The sequence below is a fragment of the Myzus persicae genome, unplaced genomic scaffold (genome assembly GCF_001856785.1).
Source record: "Myzus persicae strain clone G006 unplaced genomic scaffold, MPER_G0061.0, whole genome shotgun sequence".
Lineage (NCBI taxonomy): Eukaryota > Metazoa > Arthropoda > Insecta > Hemiptera > Aphididae > Myzus > Myzus persicae.
The window spans coordinates 1-24963 of NW_019104169.1; the positions used below are offsets into that span (position 1 = coordinate 1).

The 24963-nt window shown below is 28.7% G+C and overlaps 2 protein-coding genes across 5 annotated transcripts in view; one reads left to right on the forward strand and one right to left on the reverse strand.

Moving 5' to 3' along the window:
* Window positions 1-84: 84 nt before the first annotated feature.
* LOC111039587 (4-coumarate--CoA ligase-like 7) lies at window positions 85-3619 on the reverse strand. Of its 2 annotated transcripts, none has more exons than XM_022323164.1 (8): window positions 3475-3619; window positions 3145-3352; window positions 2742-3060; window positions 2462-2630; window positions 1421-1657; window positions 1070-1297; window positions 807-969; window positions 85-709 (listed from the first exon to the last, which is right to left on the reverse strand). In XM_022323164.1, the coding sequence occupies exons 1-8, from the start codon at window positions 3577-3579 to the stop codon at window positions 597-599; spliced, it is 1542 nt and encodes a 513-aa protein (XP_022178856.1). In that variant the 5' UTR covers window positions 3580-3619; the 3' UTR covers window positions 85-596. The 2 variants fall into 2 exon arrangements, with proteins under 2 accessions (XP_022178856.1, XP_022178855.1); XM_022323163.1 differs by having other exon boundaries at window positions 1364-1657; window positions 3475-3579.
* A 12640-nt stretch (window positions 3620-16259) lies between these two features.
* Window positions 16260-24963, forward strand: part of LOC111039578 (dual specificity protein phosphatase 10-like) — a 37817-nt gene continuing 29113 nt past the window's right edge. Inside the window, exons 1-2 of one of the 3 annotated variants that reach the window (XM_022323148.1) lie at window positions 16260-16630; window positions 23981-24076. In XM_022323148.1, the coding sequence (XP_022178840.1) occupies window positions 16504-16630; window positions 23981-24076 (223 nt within the window). In that variant the 5' untranslated portion in view covers window positions 16260-16503. Of the gene's footprint in view, window positions 16631-21259; window positions 21382-23980; window positions 24077-24963 lie in introns of those variants that run through there. The other 2 variants (XM_022323147.1, XM_022323149.1) reach the window with 2 other exon arrangements.

Below are 24963 nucleotides of genomic sequence, written 5' to 3' on the forward strand. Positions count from 1 at the left end.
AAACTTCCAAGAATTTTAAACATAATTGATTAACAATTTAATTGTTGGTAGACATATGTCCAAAAAAAATAACTGAGTAACATATATTGAACTTTGCAATAGTTGTAGTTTATTAAATTGAATAATTTTGAAACATAACATGTATATTTTACAGCACGAAAAATAGCATCTAAACTAGGTAATAAAAATTCATCTTAATATTATTTAATATTATTAATATTGTGATTTCAAATGGGAAACATATTTTAAACGTGTGATAACTGAGAGGTATTTTGAACTACAGAGGGCCTTTTTGAGGTAAAGGCACACCCTGCTATGAATTCCTAGATTCGCCTATGTATTAGGAGGCACAGCGAAATCCATCTTAAATTTTAAGTGGATCATTTCTAATTATATCCTAATTAATAATACATTTAATACTTCAAGTACCTATATAAATATATATGATATTTATGGTACACCCACTAAGTACATATTATACTATTGTCTATTAATAAATAATTATTATATGTATGTCAATCAACTGTGTACCGTGTAAAATATCCCACATTAGACTATTATTTTCATTTGATTAAATCGAAATGAATCGTATGCAATTATTGTACAATATTTAAAAGTTCTTCTCGTTTCAATTTACCGGCTGGAGATCTAGGCACGTCGTCTACGAATATGATACCACCCCGCAGTCTCTCGTGGTCTTTCACTCTGTCTGAAAAATATTTTACCGAAAAATGATAAATACAAACCGAACACATTTCGACAAGACATATTAATATTCTATTGTCTATGACTGTATAGCGTCTCACCATTGACATACGATAAGAGTCGGTCGGGTTCGACGTTTTGACCGGGTTTGACTTTGACAACTCCTACTAACAAATCTCCGTCAACACTGTACTTTCCCGTCACTCCGGCATCGAGTACGGCAGGATGACTCAATAAAACGGTTTCTATGTCGATCGGCGCAATCTATAAGCATATTTCACATCAAAGAAGAAAAAATCAGTTATTGCACGTAATTGATGGGGCGTTTCGAACGAAATTCGATTCGAATGTCGTATCGTCGTACCCTCTGGTCCTTGTAAATCATCAACTCTTTAATTCGACCGACGATGAACAAACAACAGTCGTCGGTGTAGTATCCCACGTCGCCGCTCTTGAACCAACCGTCCTCGTCGTACGAACAAATCGTTTTTTTCATGTCGTTGACGTAGCCCACCATGTCGGAAACCGATTTAATACGAATTTCGCCTTCGACATTGGGGCCGACACATTCGCCCGTTTCCAAGCTGACGATCTAAACAAACAATGTTTACGATACATAAATATACTCACGACAAACGTTTTGTTTTTCTCGACTCACTCTGATTTCAATACCAGCTGCAGGTCTGCCCACCGACCCTGCCCTGACGGTACTTACATCTGAATCCATAGACCAAACGGCTATGATACCCTGTTCTGATGCACCGTACCCCTGTTTGATCGGTATCCTCCCCTGCAGTAAGTTGTTTACAACTGTCTTTTGCAAATCTGCTCGCATCGGAGACCCGCCAACCACGCATGTCGTTAAACTCTGTATATTATACTTGTGACCGTTCGCCATTTGACAGGCCATCATTTCATTGACTGCGGCCACACCAGTCATCAGGAATGTTGGCTATGAATTATAATTCATAAACTTACGTAAATAATATGGCATACGTTATAACGGTATTTTAAATACATTTGTATTTATTTATTTAAAGGTATTAACGGGCATAATGACCAATGACAAATGTTGCAACAGTACCTATAATCTAAAAATGAATGTATTATAATAAATAATATAATTGATCAAGTTACATAATGAAAAATAAAAAATCAAACAAAAAATTCAAGGACATATTATGTAATGAAAATATTATACAAAACTACAAACAAATTATGATGCATCTTTTTTTTCTTGTCATTCTTTTAAATTATTTTCTTCTTTGTTTTTTATTCTTTCTTAATCCTTATATTGATTAAACTATTTATTTATTTTATTATTCTTTCATCCTTCCTTTTTTCTTATTTTTACCTCTTTCTTGCTTATTATTTAATATCTTTCAACAATAATATTGATTTATATTTTATTTAAAACAATTTCGGTAAAGAACAAAGACATCCAAGTTAATATATAATTTATATTTGCTAAGATTAATGCTCATGGAGGAAAATAATTTGTATTATAATTAGTTTTGAAATGTGGGACCAAAAATAGATCTACATTTCATGTAAGGGATTTTAAAACAATTATACATCATAAGTGTTTAATATGTGTTTGATTTAGCGTTATGGCGTAAAATGTTTTCATCCCTTCTATTGGATACTTATAGGTATATAGGATCTACCTACTTTTACTTATAAAATATAACAATTTATGATTATAAGCGGTGAGTGATGATTTATGTAAGGAATGTCACATAATAATTGTGTTTACTTTAAATTTGTCTATTGAACAAAGTATTTGTTCAGCGGTTGATTTTGCCGAGAAGAAAAGTCTTGGTTTTCCAAAATGAATACCAAGCATCATTAATAATATTCCCGTGTACCAAAATACAGGCGATGTAATCATAAATCTTTTTTCAATCGGTTCTTCCATCAATGACCTTAAAACATTTCATGTCATAGAATTATACCAAATTACCGAACCACGTTAAATTTAAACAATATTTTTTTTAACTCATTCACTGACTTAAAAACTATAGACAGATACTCACTGCTTGAACGATATTAATGCTGATTTCATAGCATCATCCGACAGATATATTCCTTTTGGAGTTCCTGTAGTACCACTCGAATATATAATAGCACAAGGTCCAATTGGGCTTTTCGATTTTATCGGACGGACTGACGAAATTTCGTCCGCCGCAACAACGATATTCGAATAAGCAGTGAAGCCATCACGAATCATAGTAGAAATCTTCAATGTCGGTTGATGAGTGATGGTATTTAAAATGTCTGTTATTATATTTATACTAAAAGTATTACAAAACAATACGCTTGGCTTTGATTCATTAATAAGCTCTGTCAAGACACCTGTGAAATATTGTTGATGATAAATGAAACGAAACAAATCAATCTATAATATTGGTCAAAATAATAATTATTCGTTACTATTACTTTTTCTTAAACTGTGATCCAATGCAGCTATAGTAGTTCCAACTAAGATCCCAGCTAACATAACTACCTGTCCTTCGTACGAGCCATAGTCTGTAATCATTACAACGTCTCCGTGTCCAAGATCATGTTTTTGAAATGTAGTAGCCATTGCTAAAACATCTTTTTTCAATTTTGGATAACTGTACTCTTTACCGGTAGAGCAGTCGATCTATATACATTAATATGACAAACACATAAATACTATAATACATAATTATATACATGACATATAGATAGGTATGTAAAAAGAACTGTAAACGCGTAATCAGTGTACATTATAAAATATCTTACACCAAAAAGACCTTGATTGTTATTCAATTGATTTACAAACATGTCAGCTATTGTTTTATTATGTAAAATCATTTTCGGTCCAGATATGTGTATATTGAATGCCATTTTCGCTAACGTACAGAAAGCTTTCAAGTGACTGTCCGAAATTTTGGAACAGTCGGCATATTTGTAGACAAACTGATCGCGTGTTTACATTATATTATAATATTATACATATTATTGGACCTGTAAGGCTGTAATTATTGTAACTAATATTGTTGCAAATTATTGTCAATTTGTTAAGTTATTATACACTTAAAATAATATTTTAAGATAATTAAGTGTAATATTCCCATGTAAAAACTATTCGAAGGTCAGTGTTTAAATTTGCCGATTCTCAAATCTAGTTATTCAAAACTATGAACCAGTAATTATAGATACAATGAAACTGTAGTACCTATAGTCTATTATTAGAACGCTGAAATTTAAAATGAATTTAATTTTGTTCCGTTGTGATTTTTAAACAAGTTTTTAATAATCGTTAATAATGTAACATGCTGCTAACATTTGCTGATTGATCAGTGTCAGTCACGTGTGAAGGTTTTAACCTAATGGGGGCCAGTGTTGAAGTTTCATAGCACTTGAAATTGCATGAATATGCGCTATAATTTTACCTTAAATATCGCTAAATATGCGCTATAAACATTGACATTTTAAAACAAAGTTACTTAACTTTTGAGCTAAGTAGGTACAAGTTAAGACACGACAAGCAATGACCACAACTGGTTGTAGTACTAGTACACCGTATATTAGTACATAGTACACAAGTACACAACGCTTTCGACACTCGTTAGACGATAATTGTAGCCTCAAATGACAAAAAATAGGTCCTTAAAAATCGGCAGATAGCAAAAGCTTAAAATTAAAAGTTAAAACCAAATAATACGAAATGATGAACGCTTCTGCATGCAACCCTTTAGCGCTTCCGTGTTTTCGGTTTATTTAATTAATCAATATTTTATTTTTAAATTAGACAATAATCAAAAACAAGTTCTAAAAAAGTACACAATATGCAAAATTAAATTTTTAGTTTCAGTTTTCTAAATCATGAAACAAATTATAAGCTTACAAATTGAAAAATTACTCTTTTATGTCTTAAGCATTTTATAAGAAAAAAATGTATTATATTGATAACTCATGGAGGGATAAAAATCATGAGGGGCACTTAATTTCGGTTTTCAATTTGGTTAGCAGGTAGTTTCGTTTTATGACATAGAGACCCACTAAGAAAAGATTTTCTCAAATTGTAAAAAGGGTATAAAAATTGTAAACATTATTTCCTAAACTTAAATACCATAAATGTTGTGTATAAAGACGTACCTATTTGCCAGAATATAATATATAGATGTTGGTGAGTTTCTATATCACCACATAACGGAATAATGTTGGTACCTGCCGTTTTACTATAACGTTGTTATGACAACAACGTCGTAATACCTTATAATTTAGTAGAAGAGTGCCTAGAAACAATTATTTTTGATAAAACAAGCAATGATTTAATAAATAATAATATCAATGATTATGATTCCTATTCCTATAGTAATAATATTAATGGTATAATGACCTAAAGGCAATCTCTACCTGTAATATACAAACTGATAAAAAAAAATTAAAACACAAAAAGCTGCACACGGATGAAACCGGGTTAAATAGCTTGTAGGTAAATATAAAAATACAACGAATAAATTGTTGTGCAATAGTATAAAATAAATAATTACATGTAAATGTTTAGTCAACTATTATTTAGTACCTAATAAATAACAATTGGGATTCAATTAAAGTTTTTGATTTAAATTCGATGTTCAATTATAAAATAAATATATTTACAGAAATATTAAATAACAATATAAGTTTCAAATAAAGCAAATAATTAATATATGCAATTGTAACTGTGTATTTTGTATATGCATAAATCTACATTTAAATGTCTAGATTATAGTCCATGCAAACAAATCCGGCGTTCGTATCTAGAATAAATGGTTCAATTCTCCAGGGATGATTCCCGGTGGTAAGAAATATGCACGATATACAGTTCGGTCGTATTAATGGAGTGTTTAAAAATTAGGGCTCAGTTGTTGGGGTTTCGTGGGTGTTAACATAGCCCATTAGTCATATGCCTTGCTTCACGGGCTCATTCACCCTTATCAAACTATGGCACCACCGTATAGAAGGGGTGGATGACTTCATAATAGAATTACGACCCCTGGGCTATATATAAAGAAAGATATGGTGCTAGTAAAAAATGTACAGCTTTTAAATTGCAAAAATCAACCACAGAAACGAATACATGATTAATGGGCAAGCAGTAAAGTAATGGGGCGATGGCGCAAAAAAAAATAGAATTAATAAAAAAATAAGTGCGCTATAAACCACCAAAGGACCAATGATTACATACCGATGATAGCATATGATACAAATACTTAATATTAAAAGGGCATTTGAAAGCTTGAACAATGTTTAACAAAAAATAGATTGAATACTTAAAAAAAAAAGCTCGAAATCAAGATTTTCATAACAAATATGTCATATTTGTACCTTCTACAGGTAATGGACAAACCTCAGAAATGCCTGGACAAACCTCGAAGTGCCAACGGTATACTTTGTGATTAATGTAATTTTGGAAAACTCAAGTGATTATATAGGTACATTTCCACTATAGATTTTCAAAATCAAAAAATATAAAAAATAATCATATTTACAATATTAAAAAAAATATATTTCAAGTTAAAAATATTTTTGATTTTTAAAGTTACTTTTTTAACTTATTTTAATTTTTAATAACTTTTTCGTAAAATTTTAAACAACGCTTGTCCTTTAATAGTTACCTCATAATATCATATAGCAATAGTAATGTTTGATTTAATAATAACACCATCAACTTTAAATGTAATAGATTCTGAGCGCTATGTTGTTAGGAATGTATTGATTTTTCAATGATGTATTGATGTTTAAGTTTTTCCATCATCGTGTTTTGGAGACGAACGTTTGCTTTTATGTCCTACATTGAAAGTCGTTTCTTAAAAAAAGCTCGATTGAGATTAAGGTAAGAAACAGGAAATTTCCACTACTTTTTTGGGAAAATCAAACGACAATCAAAATAGAATAATTAACCAAAATATTAGTTTTTGAAAACACCAATTTATTTTACAATGACTTTAATATTATAATTTATAATGTAAATACATGTATAGTAAATAATTTAAGAAAAACTAAAATTAACTTAAAACGAATCACTAAAAAATGTATGATTATTAGTGCATATTATTATGGTTTTAATACACAATTAAAATGTTTTGTTATATATTTTGGCCATTTTAATTACATATATATTTCCATACTTTTGCTTTTATGCTACTTATAAATCCTAGCCATATAAGTTATTAGTTTATTTCAATGGATAATATTAATCTGGGAAGAACTCGTTCGCCCAAAATCAACCTTTCCTGCAGAGAAAACCATAAGGATATAAAAGGCGTGAAATACAATATTCATAGACTATTTGACTCGTAGTTGTAATGTTTTTTTATAAAAGTTTTTAGTAGGCAAAATGTATAATTTAATGTTATGAATTTTTCAAAATCATTTGCAAACACTTTACTTTACTTGTAGTAAAAAATAATGATATATTATATTATTTCAAAAAGGACTTAAATGGCTTTGGTAAAAACTAATTAATCTATAATTACGTTACTAAGTTGGTTATTATTAAATTTAAAACAATCAAATTTTACCTATAGTTATTGATCACTTTTATGTGTGTATTGTAGCTAACCTCTACTAAGATATATAAGAAAGTACTAGAAATTATAATTATTATTTTAATCACTGTTACCTGGGTAATACCTATGGGGAATAGGCTATGAGTATAGTTATTATTACTTACTTCTAAATATTATCAATATTGACAACATTTGTTTCCTAGTTTATAAATTGGCTTGGTAATCCCTATATCATAGTTTTAGTATATGGTAGTTACTTCTATTCGTATGGTTAAAATAAAGTAACTTATAAAACTATGATTTCACAGTTTTACGGCATAACAACTATGAATATTAATAAATTATAAATATTATACTCTTGTAGAATAAGAAGGAATAGTATAATCAATTTTTAACAAAATTGTTAATTAATTTAAAAAAAACTTAAGTTTCATATAATCACTAAAAAAATGAATTTTTAAGTTAGTATTTTTATCCGTTACTTTAAAGTAACGGATAAAACTCTTAGTTTAGAGGATTTAAACTCTTAGTTAAATACACTATTTACAATTTAGTAGGTAATAAATTATTACTAATAATTAACTTAACTTAACATTATACTGAATGTCGACTCAACTTACAACTAACCATACAACTTACACCCAAGCCCGTATTTAGATAATTTTGAGCCCGGAGCCAAATAATAATAATAATATATCCATTAACAATATATTATATGAAACGTACTGCCGACTATTGTTCTATATCAGTTGTGAGCCCAGGTCCATGGCTCTTCTGCAGTTCTGCCCCCCTTAAATCCGGGCTTGGAAACATCTTTGTAAAATATTAGCTAGGGCCTATGACAGATAAGTAATTTCATAAATATTTTTGTCGAACATCGTTACTTACGTAGATTTGATTAATTTTTACAATATTCAACTTATTTTCATATGTTGAAGATACAACTGCAGTCGATGAATACACTCTGACATGCTGAGCGCCGAGGACATTTTTCAATTGTATTTGTTTAATAAAAGCGATTAATAATATTAATATATCATTATAACTGCATGCAGTAGGTATACACACGTTTCGTTTCAATCCAGCTAGGATGTTATAAATAATATATTATATTATATTATACACATACGATTATATTATACACACCACATGCGCAGAGGATATTTTTAAAAGTCGAACCTCCCCAGTCCCTATTTACACACACCCAGCAGTCTGCAGGATGACTCATTATCATCGGTTGGCTCACATTATTTGTCGCCCGGCGGCGAAGAGCTTACACGTGCAGACAAACTGGCACGTGCGAGTGTATTCAACACCACCGCCGCCGGTGTACACAAAGAACGATTTGCGATAAAAAGCTGTCGTGTCACTTTTATGTTTTATCCGACCGCAGATAAACACACAAGAAACGATATGTCGATATTGCATACTAGGTACGTATTATTGTATGTATTTCGCGATTCGTATTATAAATTATAATACGAGTCTGCGCACACTTTACGGATGGCAATATTATAAAAATATAATAGATAATACTGTGCATGAGCATGGTATATAGAGGGGAAAATTCGATTATAAATGTCGCAAACCACGCATGTCGCGAATGATTGAGCGCTGATATATTATTTTGTTAACTTATATATATTATATACATATATTCACCGGTAATTGTTTTTTTTATTCTACTATTTGTAATATTCGCATACACACTGGCTACCAAAGACATTTTTTTCTGGCGTTGCAAGATATAATATTATCCACACACCTTTAAGCGATATAACCTTTTTTTTAGTTCATTTTGTTAAAATACAATAAATTATTAATGTATACATTATTGGTATTTAAGCCTAATAATATAAAAATTGTTTAAGATACTTTAGCTCGATTACATATTGTAATTAAATTAATTATTTTCACTTCACTTATGACCTATAACAAGGTCAATAAACATTTATGAACATTTTATGAAATATTCGGAATATTAGTTTATATTTATAACATAATATACACCTCAAATATTATTGTAGTCTTAGTGTAATGTATGGAAGTTGATGTGAGTATAAGATACACATTTATGTCAAGTTATGAACTGTAGCCTGTTAGTAAATATTTGATATTTACTTATGTTTTATTTTTATGGAATACTTTAAGTGTAAAGTAAATACATTTTTTTCAAAAGTAAAACGTTTGTGAATATTTTAAGGAAGATAAAAATGGTTATAATATAGTATTAATTGGTTATCGATGTACGCACCCACTTAAATTTGTTTTATATAATAATATCATTGTAAATGCTGAGTCACCATTAACTTAAATGGGTTGAATAAAAAATTCTTCAGCATAAGTCTACAGTTATACTAAAAAATGAGATTTCCATGGGTTTTTGAGATCAAAAATATAGCACTATTAAAATTTTTAATATGGATTATGTGTGAAAGAATAGAAAGATGGGTAGATGGGTAGATGGTAATAATGTAAATAACTATAATATATTTTAATGATACCCATATTCCATAGTCAATATTGTATGTACCTATACCTAAAGTGAATGTATTTGGAAACACAAGAATATAAGTGCATTAATATGTGATTTTATAAAATCAAATTTCATAAGTATCATTAAAGTTCCCTTAAAAAGTTTAGAACCACTGAGATGAAATATAGCTTATATAACGATTCAATGAGATACGCATAAGCTATAAGGGGAGAGTTGTTAAGTGCAGATTCATGTCTCCCTCGATTCGTTTTAAAATTTTTTTATGAATAGGTAATATAATTCATTATATAATGCATTAATCTGTACTTTATGTTCAAAATTGATTACCTATAGGCTATAATAAGTATAGTTCAAAAATATTTAAAACCATCAAACAGAAAAAATATTTTTTTTAGCTTCTAGGTGCTCCGATTGAATTAGTTTCATAATGATCACGCATGCTTGTTTTCTAAACTAGATTTTTTTATACGAATAGGTTCGAGAATCATTAAATAACTGAGTCCAATCAAAAAAAAAAAAATTATCAAGTATTAATTAGCTACTAAACCCAGTTTTAAAAATCGGTTTAGATTATATTATTTGTTAGTATAATACAGCTGAATCGCAATAACACGAAAAACTTGACGACTCTATTTTTTTATTCCCCTCTAGGCAGGTTAGGTTAAATTCGAGTTAGGTATTTCGAATAAATAATAAATATCTCAAAATTATTTCTTATTTCCCTTCAATTTTAAGTTATCACGACTCGACTGTATTTAATATTTTATTTAAGTTATAACTTATAAGTATTAGCCTAGCGCTTTAGCTAATTTACAAGTATAACGTAAAGATTCTATTAACGTATACACACGCCTAATTCCTTAATACCTACTTAATTATAACCAATAACGAATGTTCTATTTTCGGAATTTATTAAAATTAAACAATGAGAGTGACACATCAACGAAACAAACGAACTAAATAATTACATACCAATAAGCTATGTACTAAAACATATGTAGACACCAGTACACTACAATATTTATACTACTATATAGATACTGCACAGGTAATAACTATTTGTCTATTTGTATCAAACATATACTAGGTATTATACAACTTTTCTATATGTGTACAACATTTTGATTCACGGACACGTAGTAAAAAAATCATTATGTTGCTTAAAACTGAATATCATGATATTAATCTCATTTTCACATCTACATACAATTTCCTATATAGCTACTGTTTTTCCGAAATTTTTGATAATTTGTCAAATTGTTAACATCTTATACAAATAAACAACAGTTCTAATAGAACTAGTATGGATATTCCGTTGGACATCATTTATGAATGTTAGTTAATGTGATGTTGATTTTTATTTTCCTTAATAACCAGAAGCAAGTAATGATCCGAGCAATCGTCATATAACTAAAATTAGGTGTAGTATAATGATAATAATAATAATACATTTCTTATTCTTTTTTGCTAACTTAAATATTCCATAAGTGAAAATTATATACAAAAAGAAAAAGTAGCATTATTGCTCCTCACTTAGGTGAAACCTCTTATCGAAGAGCAAGGTAACTTAAATATAAATTCGGAGGGATAAAAATTTTTTTTAAAAGATTTGAAGGTAGGTTCAAAAATAGTACATCTATTCTAAGGATAATATTATATAGTTGGCTAAAATTGTTTAATAATACATTTTTTATCTGCGAATATTATACATACGTATATCACGTGTCTATGTGATACCACAGTTGTAAAATAGTATCTATTTAGACTGTTTAGTTATTATTTGTGTAACGTCAAAACATCTAATTTCTATTCCATTCATTCATTTGAAAGCAGATTTCTCAAGGAAATAATAAACATACAAATGTTTTAAGACGCAGTTCTTAAAAATAACTGTTTTAACATTATAGCTACATATAACCACAGATCTGACTTTGGTTTCAAAAGTGTACACTTAGTTTATTAATAACCTAATAGCTGTAATTAACCTCCAAGTCTATCTATACCATGTTACTAGGTGAGACTCTATGTAATTACTAGTCTCGATAGGCCATAGCATATTAGAAATAGTCCCTGCAGTATACCACATTGTAGAGCTTAGTTTAGTCGTTGTGCCACGTACTTACAACGCCGTGTCTTGAATCATTTCTAGTCCTTTTTAGGGCGTATATGCAGGTTGTTGAGCCACGCCCCACATTGCCGCTTACCCGCTTGTACTTTAATTCCAGTCGTAACTTTACTAATTCGTCGGGCAGAGTGTTTACACTCTGTCCACAAATATATAACGTATTTAATAAACGCACTTATATACATTATTCAATCTACTACAGTTCTTCTTTGCCTTACCTTTTCCAAGCGTACGACTGTGACGTTGAGACAACCACACGGTGTTGCAGAATATTTCTTTTAGTGTAGTGAGGAAATATTTTTAAGTATACATTATAGACGATTAAAAATAATGTACACATAAATACAATGTACTTAATTTTATCATGAGTAACTATGGTGTTTAGCGTTATTTTCCTCCTAGAACCTACCCACATTAAGTTTCTGGAGCTCTAAAATAGTAAAATGTTCTTTAAAATAACCAAAAAATGTCTGTTATTATAGTGGGGGCTAATAAGAAATTTGTATAGAATATTAATAAAAAAAAAACCTGTACAATAACTTATCATTGAATTATAATTTAACACATCGATTACAGTGACCTTATCACGGATCTACTCAATGACGATCTACACTTGAGTCCCACTGTATAGCAGAGCTGTCATCTATACTTGCGCACTTTTTTCTCCTTAGATACACTAATGTGTGTTCATAAGTTGCAATTATAATAATTAAAATAATCAATAAATAATTGAAGTAGCATGTATAGCTGGGTATGTATCTATTTTTGTCACGTTTACATCATTGAATAATTTTAACGAATGCATTTTTTTTAGGGCGCAGCAACTTCCCAGCCTTAGGTATAAATAGTTCATAGATTAATCACGCTCAAATACACTGTAACATGTATATACACGTTGATCGTATATTGTTATAATCATATAAATGGGGCGTGTGAATAGGGATCTAAACAGAAAAGCAGAAAACATTGCTGTCCGGCTGTGAAAACCTTTTGTTTTTGTCACCGAGGGACCGGCCGGAAGAGGTCCATTTATGTGTACGCCACGCCGTGTCCCGCGTGTGCACGTTCGTATGTGTGTGGGAGGTCCCTGCGCGCTCGCTCTCTATTAATACGCAGACCGGCAGGCCGTCGGCGCGGCGTTCGATGACTCACGATATTTCCGTCTTATTCTGGACGTACACCCCTCCCTGCCGGTCCTGGTTGGTTTTTTTTTTTGTTGTATTTATCACAAACACACGCGCGCGCAGCACTATAAAGTGTATCACGCTGCAACAACCATCCCTCCCAAATCCGCTCGCGCGTTGATCCCGCGGAAAACAAGGGGCTGGAAAAACAACAACACCGCCGACTGCCTCCGGTTAAAGATAAACACGGCGCATTAGGCTTAAATATGTTTCCCCCATGCACTGTAATATGTACGGGGCTAGCCTACCCTTCCAGTGCGATTTTCGTTTGTCATTCTAATTTTTAAACGCAGCCTCAAGCTCTACGAACGCTACATTATAATAATTATGATGCAATATAGAGCGGTGTCCTGGATACTACCAGCTACCTACTAGGCTGCACCCATAAGGTCCAAAGTCCAGACGTACCGAATTAGGGGTGACGGTCCCACTTTGGCGAAAACTATTAATAGAAAATATTAATTTTTGATTCTGAGTGGAGCGATGGAAGTTTTGATTATACAATGATGTGTGTGTTATTTTTACGTCATCACTTCCCCTGTAAGAGCGGTGACAATGCTTAGATATTCAACTCCAATATTATAATTTCCGATAGAAAAGTCAAGAAGTGAATTCAGTTGGCACTACTTAAGGGGGTCAAAAATAAAAAGTTAAAGCAGTACTAAATTAACATTTTTCAGTAAACTCGATTTCTGACTAAATCAAATTTTTCGTATTTGGTTGTCATTCAAAAACAAATTACCGTAGATACTTGATATTTTCATTTTTCACTATAGTTTTCAAAATATATTGATTGTTTTTGAACTATTTATAGACATTCGAAATATTTGTTAATTTTAGATTTTGAGCGGAGCAATGAATGTATTGATTTTACAATGATGCATGTTTTTTTATTTTTTTTTTTGTGTCAGTAATCACGTTTTAGAACAGTAAAAGTGTTTCGATTTTTCTTCAACAGCATCTTTTCTGGTAGGAAAGTGAATCTAGATGGTACTTTGGGGGGTCAAAAGTAAAAAACTCCCAACAGTTTTCAAACTATATATAAAAAAATATCGTAGATACATGAAGTGTCCACTGAAAACTTATATCTGAGTTTTCTATACACCATACAATTTTCAAAATATTTTGACTCATGTTTAACTATTTATAGGCATATGAAAATTTCAACTATTATTTGTTTTTTTAAACTAATGTCGGTAAAAACAATTTTCGTCGTGTCAAAAAACTTAAAAATGTACTACAAGGTTAGTCATTTAAAGTTAAAATGTTGACAAAATTCATTTATTCAAAATTTACAAATAATTTTACAATCAAACATTTTAAAAATGTTCAACTTTTATGGGTAAGGGTTGAAAATGTAAAACAAAGTAGGTTATTCTGTAACCTAATAATATGTAGCACAGTTTTTGTTTGATGTTTAAATGTGGTCGAATTTATACATATTAAATAATCAAGAATAATGATTAATGATATGTTGTTGTAAATTAAAAATATTATTCGTGGGTACTTGAAACTTTTAAAGTATATTATTATATTTTATACACACAATGACTTTTCAAATGTATTTTTCTTTGGCGAAAATGAATTTAATCTACTGCGAAGTATTAATGCTCACTAGTAAAATAAATTACTTTAATCATAATAACATCATCAAGTATACTAAATTACTAAGCAACAACGTCATCGATTAATTAGCAAAAGCATCGAAAAAGAAAACGAACATAAATTTATAGTTAATAAAAAAATGTTGTTTGTATATAACTTAACTTCTTATAAGAGTTCCGTTCTAAATACAAGTACGGAATTATGTACTCATGGCAATATCATATATTATGTCGGGTTGCATGAAAAATATATTGATTTAATGATTCAATAAAATGTAATTGACCAATCATGGGTTTAAGGGACCATTAGCTTACTATTGATATTTAGTGATTGTTCATGCAACCCGGAAATATAAGCATGATCTGCTATAAAAGGTGTCGGTGATAGGTAGTATAGGTATAGACTATATATATTAGGTATATAGATGTACTACTAAAAAAGATAAATAAATAACTTATGTCTTTAAAAATATAGGCTGATTGACAGTCTTCGATCAAAATCGTTTTTTGTATGCAATGATTTATCATTAAATTTAAATTTAACACAACATGCACTACAGTTGCTCTCAATGACTTGGTATACTAAAAACTTACAGAGCAAAGCGAGTTCCTGATCAGTTGTTATCCCCTATTAGTTAATAGTTGATAATGTATTGTTCGAATAATTTTCATCGAATATATTGTAACAATTTTATTTTCATCAATCGCTCAATCACCTATTATTTAAATATTAAAATATTAGATTATAAATCATATTTTACAATACCTTTTAAAATAAATATTGTACAGGTACCATATTATTTGACTATTTGCTTTGTTTTCGATATTACGGGTACCATAATTTTGGTCTCCACCAATGCATACATACAAAATTGGTTGAAACTTACCACCTGTGACTTATAGTTCATAACATTTGTGAAGGCAAGATATTATATGATTATAATTTATTCTCTAATCTCTAATCCGTTTAACGTCGAGCTAAGTTGACACAACATGTACCTGAATATATACATTAAGTTTCAATTTTAATTTTTTAATTTAAACTCTTAATTATTTTTGGTTTTAAAATTACATAATATAGTATTATAGTGGCATTGTGCTCTTCTAAACCTGTTTTATCAAAACCTTGGACGTTTCTGGTTATAGGTAAATCAAAATATTTTTCAAATCGTTTTTTCAAACACAATGATTTATTGTTGCTTTTAAATCTAATAAACAGCGATACTAGTTAGCCACCCAACGGTATACCTATTACCGCATTTCATAATTATTTTGAAATTTAATGTTATACAATTTGCCCGAATTCATTTATAGAAAAATAATAATTATCTATACTTCAAAAAATATTTTTACTCTCATTAAGTATTAACAACTAACATAATATTACTAAGTTGGCTGTATTCGGCTATATCGTAACCACAATATTTTATACACTCTATAATACTTTATTATACGCTTTTAAAAGTATCCAACAAGTTGTAGTTTACTCAAACTTATTTTTAACACCTGAACAAGGACCTAAATAATCTGGGTAATTTTATTAATCTTCTTGTTGTTATCTTATCTGTAATTTACAGAATGGTTAAATTTGTTAGGTAGGTAGGTGGGTACGTGAAATGATAAATGCTTAATGTGAATTGAACAGTCAACACGATGAGAAGTGAATCGTACCGGTTTGTATTTACAACGTTTAGCTAAAACCGACATAAATACTTATGCTAACCGAATTTAAAACACACGAATGTTCTTTTTTTCTTTTGTAATTTTTTACAAAGTTTTTTTTTCCCTAAGTTATTATTTGCGTATGATGATTTCTGTGCACCGTTGTAAATAAACACAGATTATAATAACTTTATTTTTCATGAAAATGCGACGAGATATACCGTGTTCAGTTCGTAATAAGCACAGAAACACGTCTTGGGGAATGAAGACGTTAAAAATGTGTTTCGGCAAGGGTCGTTGGAAACCACGTGAAACTATTGAACAAGGTAAACATAATATATCATGTTTGTATTGACAAATTGAATAATTTATAATGATTGTGAAAGTATATTTTACTATATTCCCGTCCCTCATCTCTCGTCTATAAAGTATAATCTAATATAAATTAATTAGTTTTAAATACTGATTTCAAACAATCAATTATCCATAATATATAGGTATATGATATTTTAAACATTGAAATATGAATATTGTTTAAGTTTTAATTCAATAAATTATTATTTCTACCATTTTATAACATTTAATACTAGATGCTCAATTATAAAATACAGTTATAGACAATATTTACATATTGTTGGTATAACGAATTGTTCATTGATATTTGATAAAAATATTTTAATTATTAAAACGAATTTAAAACAACAACTTACAGTTTTTTTTAATAATATATACTTATAGCTTTAAAATGGATGTAAAATTTAGATCTCAAAGGATTCGAAATCATATTTTATGATCTAAAGTTAATTTATTATAGTACTTATATTATAATATCAGTTTAAAATTATTAAACAGCCATTGTATTGTTGATTTATCAGGTTTTTTTAAAATGTTGATGATATGCTTCAACTATATAAACATACAATGAGGATTATTTATTAATAATTATTATAACACTTGAAGAAGAAAAACAATTTTTACTTATTTATTCATGGAAGATGCCATTACACAAGATGTAATTACACAATATTACTTTCAAAACTTCAAATATAATTATTTGTTTTTTTAATTCTACTTTGTAGCAGGCGCCTTACTCGCATGTGTTGTTACAGTCTATAAACGTACATACAACATAGCATATCCAGATTAAGAAAAACACATTTTGTGTTGTCAGATTTAATTAGAGTAAATAAATATTTAACATATTATTATAATTGTATAATACAAATTAAAGGTATGAATATTATATGTATGCACATTGGTTTTTTTACATTTTAATTTCAAATTTATGATTAGGTATGTAAAATATAACAAATTTAAAATGATCATAACTTACTTAAAAATTTTAATATCGTACAAACAGATATAATGTTCTATAAGTATTTACTTTAACTGTCTTTAAGTGTTATACTTTTATAATAGGTCAATAATTATCCACTCTAATATAAAAGCCAACACAAAATTGGTTCTCCCGAACGCAAATTTGCTATGTTGTACGTTTGTAAGACGGAAATAACACAATATGCGGGTGTCACGAATTACTTAAGCAGGTTGTATAAAGTACTAAAGTGGCAATAGACAATTTATAGTTATAAAACAAAATTTAAACAATAGATTAAAAATGTGTTCTATTTTATAGGGTGATTCAATAATCGTTGTGTTTAAATTTATTGAAATGATAATACAGTAACTAGTAATATTACTATTGGGTCTGATTTTTTTAAAATATTTTTTTGTTGACTATAAGTTTAATACTTTTAATAATGTTAAGATTTCCATTCAAGGGTCGTTGATACATTTTTTACTGAAATACTTTTCTAGTGAGATATCAGGGTTTAGGGTTGTTGTTTTTCAGATAATAACCCAGATACATCACTGCGAATAAACGAATTCTAAAAAAAATCTTGCCAAAATTAATCTCTTAGTAAACAAAATATTAAATACTGGGTCAGTTGTTATTTTTTTTTATACTATAGCCCATGTTTTTGGATTCTGGCCGAATCATATTATGTGAGCATTACTTGTCTACAGAAAAATTGAATAATTGTATATTAATTTGTTTGTCTTGTTGGATATGGACTATGATGATGTAGGTATATTAAATATTGTTTCTATGTATAGCATGTGATGTATTGTTTTCAAATCATTGCATCATCAACTGATGTGAAGTCGTATTGTGGTTATTAAAATAACACAAAACATTATTGTTACAAAAGTTGAGCAATGAAATATTGACAACAAAATCTGTCAAACTTCAAATAACGAGTAACGAAAATCTTAAGAGTATGATATATTATGTAGATTATACGATTATGTTACAACATTCACAACAATATTTTTATCGATGCAAATATATTATATACCTATTTATATTTGCTTTACATAATCATATTTTATGAACAAGCCTAATTAGAAATCAACTAAAAATGTTATATAAATTATATTAGGAATCATCCCTTAATATATTTTTGTTAATCAATGATATTTTAATTTTATGTTGTTTTAATATTGAATGTTATAATGCAATAAAAATTTTAATTAGGTTTATATTTTATAATAAAATATATCGACATAAAAAAAAACTATTTCTGAATTACTAGCCCTATAACGTTATTTGGCTTAGAAATAAATATTACAAACACCTTAAGTTGCAAGTTTACAATGCCGTATTTATTATGCTAATTTGGGTATAGGCCTTCATGATCACATTATAATATACTACATGTATCATACTAAAGCTATAATACTATATTATAGTGGAGACTATATATTATTAAGTATAGATAATACGATAAACGTAATTTTTAGCACTTATAAATTCAAACAATATCTAAATTCATATTTGCAATAATTATTGTACTGAGTATACTCTAAATTGAACGAAATTTCCAATTGTATTTATAAAACTTAATTTGTTACTGCTTATAATGGTGGTAACAGAGTAGTAAAATAGCTGTTTTCTGTACAATTAGGTAGCCTGGTAGCTACGTATAATACATTTATTTACATTTATTTTTCTATATTGTGGTTACCACTACGGATATGTACGTGCAGCCAATAAAATATGCGATTAGCATTGATTTTCATAAAGTTATTATTTTACAATATATTTTTGTGCAACTCTTCGATTTGTATCATTATTTGTGATAAACCATTTTATTTTCGTTAGAATTTGAATTGATGTAATAAATAGTTAATTTTAACCGCCATTTCGTACATGACGTATACGTCATACCAGTATATCATATCATACCACTTCATGAAATGTAACGTATACATCTGGTGTAATTCATAGTCAGTATTTACCTGGAGTTGTTTCAGCGTGAACATTAAAATAGTTACCGCTTTACTGTTATAATAATGTAATTTTGATAAATCCGAACTCGATTAAATTATATAGGACGGAATTAGTTATGATGGTTATTGTGTAAGGTTTATTTACATATATGGTATAGGCATGCCATTAAAACTCATAAATACGAATAAACCAGGAAATCAATATTATTGTATGCAGATGGAGTGTCGATTGTGATTTCCTTCTTTGTTCTAACGAAAGTTGTTTCTTGTATAGTTGTATAATATACAAGATCTAATATTATTAAGAAAATTTTAAAATTAGTACATCGCATAAACATTTAGTATTATGATAATAACCATAAAAATTACATATTACAATATTCAACAATATGGCTTATTATTTAGAACAAAGAAAAACAGTCGTAAATTACCTAATTTTTTATATTTCATTAGGTACAATTACATATAAGGATAATGACTCGATATTCCAAGCGTATTCGAATAGCTATTAATATTATTTACCTTCCTGTCAAATTGCGTGAGAATCAGTACCTTATACTAAACAGAAATGGAAATATAAATGGATGAGCATGAGTCAAACGACACACGCCGCCACACTATAATATAATATATATTAGTATATTGTTTATAGAACCAGACCCATCGCCCATATACTGTAATATTGTTATTGCAAGTAGCTCACAGTAACGAGTGTGCTATCACGAATACAATTACACATTATTGCGTACAATGGTTTTTCATCAAATATTGATATATCAAAACCTGAAAAATGTTAAACACAACCATTTATTATTGGTAAATATTAGTATTGTGCAAAGTTTTACGATTAAAAAATGTATTAATAATTTATTATCAAATTCAACAAAAAATATTATATAATATCGTTGTGGAAGGTGGATCCATTTCAATTTGTAATACTTGTAATAGATACCATTTAAAACTTTGTCAAGCGTAGTTGAATATAATGCCATCATATCATATTTTTTTTACATCAGCTAGGTGTCGAATATTGAAAGATACTGTTTTAAGTACCATTAACGTTTTAGATTTAAGTTATAACCAATAAATGTATATAAAATAGTTATATAATTGTTAAAACGTCTATTATGTAATGTGTATACTTCGTGTATCTGGGCGCCTGCCCGTTAAATATTAAAATTAATAATGTAGGTATACAGAGTCTTCCAAAATATGTGACAAAATTGGCGGTAATCGCGCTACATTAAACATAATTCACACCGTTTATGTCACATGACATAAATAATATATATTATTAGGTTCATTTGTTTCTATGCTTTTTTTTAACTTTTTCTCTAAACATATACATGCTATGACGCTTTAAAAACCCTTCGCATATTATACTACTTGACCAAAATTAGATCGTTCTCAGACTTATGACATATGGCCGCAAAAAGAGGAAAAATAACGAAATACCAATACGTATGGATATTGTGTTTAAATAAAGCTCGTCCTTCCGCCTTTAATATGGCTATAATATTAACAATCTTATTTTTATAATAATAAGGTCAATTATTATGGTGGTCGTCTCAAGGTTATGATAGACCAGCCTGAGTATTCGCGCGGTAACGCGTGGTGACGAAAACTCGGCGTCATTTCTTTTCATGCTGTTAAACACTGCAGTGGCTATCGGACGGGTTCACATTTTAGTAGTATAATTATTATTGTTCATGCGATTTTCTTCAAGTCATCCAATCCACCGCAATCCCCCATTGGTTTTATTCCAGTTCTCCTCAAACCTTAAGTAAGATCTACTTATGAATTATTTTTTACCCAAAATGTCTATACATGTTTTTAGTTTTGTGTGGTATTGTAACTAATTCAAGTCGAAATTACGTCTATTGAAATTATTTTAAAGAATTATTATCAACTTTTAAAAGTAGTTCTAGAGTATGACATTGTTCGTATTCATGATTAAAAATAATTGATGTCGTCTGCTTTTTTAATCTAAGAAAAGACCTACCTACCTACCTACTTGCAGGTTTACACTTAGTACACGCTTGTTTGATAATCAGAATAAAAATCATTATAAATAATATAAATTATTCAATGCACATTTTTTTTCAAACTAATTTATTTTAATTCATTTTTAACTAAAATAAGAAATGTATTTATAATAAATCATTATACAATATTGTTAAACATAACCAGGGGAACTGAAGCAAAACGAGACAAGCATATATTATATCGGTATAAAATATTTTTTTTGGATTACAAATGTAACAAAATCACTAAACCTATTAACTATCAAGTATAGAATTTAAAAGATGTAATAAAATGTATTTTAGTATTGTTAAATTAAAAATTTAATAATAACTGTTAAATGCATCGTTTTAACCAGTGTTTTAAATTTGGCCTATGGTTCCTTACTCATTAAAATACTAGAACTATCTATTTATTATGGTTTTAATTTTAATTTAACTCAAAATCGATTTTTTCATAGATTATGAATTAAGATCGTGGTATCTGTATATTTTTTTTTTATCCTATTATCCACAATACTCTTATCAGTTATGGATTATCCATTATGGGTTGTTGGTTTTTCGATCAATCAGTCGGTTTATAATAACTAGCATAAACAATGTAAGGGCTTCTACTAATATATAAGGAATTCAACGGACATATCATTCATGTGCTCTAAAAGTGTATTCCAGTTCCAGCTTAAAATTCCATTCCGATTAAATCACAAGTATTTATACTTTTATACGTGTAATATTTTATAGGCATTATATTATACTGAAAAATAAAACCACACATATAAATACAACGAACATTCCATACTAAAATGAAAGTAATTTTAATATTAAGTCACTGTTTAATTCTGTACAAGAAATTTAGGTGTAAATTTATCTTGTGTTACGAATTAAAACACATTTTCTGTCTGTTCTATTTAAAAAACAAACGCCCTTGACTTCGAACGCGAGTGAATGCGTAGGGTAAAACGTCAACCCAATGATTGCATCTACGTATTTATGGCTTTTTTGAGCTGAACTATACGATTTGGCTCAACAATATAATAATGTCTGCTGGGAAATTTGACTTTATTTTGATGGTACAAATTTTATTACGCTTTTGATCTTTTTAGTATAGTTAATCATACGTGTCATAACTCATCTCTTTGTTAAAATATTCATAATAATAATAATAATACAATAGGGTTATAACTTATAATAAATATCGACCAGTAATAAAAATCAATAAAACTGGACTCGAAGTGCATTATGACCTTCTTCCATTTATAAGGCTTCTAATGTGAGCTATAGTGCATACTACATTATAGCACACAATCACGAAACAAATTCTAGAACCATAAAATAATATGACAGTTGAAATTTCGCAAATTTATTTAAATTATCAAGTTTTCTTGAATACATTTAATATTAATATAGTTTTGATTTTAACTCTTTAACTTTTTAAGTTATTAATCAACATTAAAATTATCTTCAACTATGTACGTATCTTCTTACCTACCTATCTACTTTAATATGTAATACATTTTTCAAAAACACATCATATTCAATGAGAGCTATAATTATTGAACACATTAATAAAAATAATTCAAAAGGAATGTTTCAGTTAACACGTCAAACATAGTTAACATAGTTCAATTCTGAGACTATGATAACGAACATAGGCATCTTCTGTAATCTTTATATTATCTGTACTATCTGTAATCTGTACATGACAATTTTAAAACGAACATTTTAACAAATAAACAAACCTGAGTACTGTAATTTTGTTGTTGTTACATTGTTTATTATTTTTATTTGTAATCCATATAAATATACAATCAATAAGTGTGATGACATAATACTATTAATAATAAATAACAAGTTTTCTCTTGTTTACGAGAAGCCACTCGGCACCAACACCCGACTACGTCTGACTTATTATTTATTATAAGAGTAAACTTTTGATGGGCCAATTTCATTGAGTATTTGCATACAACATTCTGGATTATGGGGAGTGAGGAAAATAATTTTATAATATAAAGGAGTTTTATTATCGAATTGTTATGAGAGTTTTATTTACTATGGAATGAAGAGTTTGTTGTTGTTTAACTAATAGGTCGAGGGTTGGTATTTTTAAGTATTTATGAAGATTTGTATTACCTATTGAAATATGGCAATTCAATCCAATGTGGCCATATATTCATTATTATTGTTAACCATGTATTTTACTTTATATTTGAATGACATTGAGGTTAGAATTATAAACATCTATTATTTTGACGAATCATACTGTTGTATACATGAACAATATTTTTTCAATAGGTTTTTTCCACCATATTTTGTATTTTAATAAAGCAGCCATTTCTAAATAATTATTGTATTCATTTTCAGACTTAAGCATGATGGGAATAGCCGTACCCAGATTAAGTGTTCGTTCGCCGTCCAGGAAACGTTCCCTACCATCTACAACCAGCACGCATGACCGCTGTAAGTAAAACTTAGTATAATAATTATGTATTAAATTCTTTAGAAATTGTAATTTTAAGACAACCATTACGTAAAATCTAGTAAGACTTTAGAGTCTAATATAGATGCTGCTATAATATAATATTGTGTGATGGGTGTGACCATTGTAATGGTAAAAATTATAATTTATAATATAATATATAATATTCCTAACCCAACACAAAATTCTTATACTAATGGTCTAGATATCGATGTATTTAATGATCAATAAAAAAAATATATATAATTATTAGTTAATATATCTTACAATATTGTTTTAAAGCCGATTCTTCATATTATGACAGAGTGTTTCTAATGTTTCTTGCTGAACCTACTTTGTCATAAAAATGTATTTTAAAAGATAACAGATTTTAAATTTTAACTTTAGTAAATTTGTAATTTTTCTACAATATACTATACCTAACTGGGGTTATATCACGATATAATATCAACGCCTGAACACAAAAACTCATAAGTTTAAAATTAATAATTTAAGTACATATTTTATTGAAGTATATGTTTTAAAGTGTAATTTTTGAAGTCACAAAAGTTGACAACTCAATATATTTCAATGAGCAAATACACTTTAGTACGGAAAACACTATAGTTTGAATAAATAACAGTTAATGCTTTAAATTAAAAAAAAAACACCACCGCCGTGCTATTAAATTGCATATACAATACCCCTTTACGAGTACAAGACCGGCAGTACGATGATAAAATTAGGTTCAAACTTTCAAATTTCAATAACTTACGGTGTGCGTCTTTAATGTTGTTTTTTTTCAAAGTTGTGCACGTATTTTATCGACCAATCAGACGTTTCTCGTTATACGTCAGTTCTTGGCATGAGTCATAATTTATACGTTCAA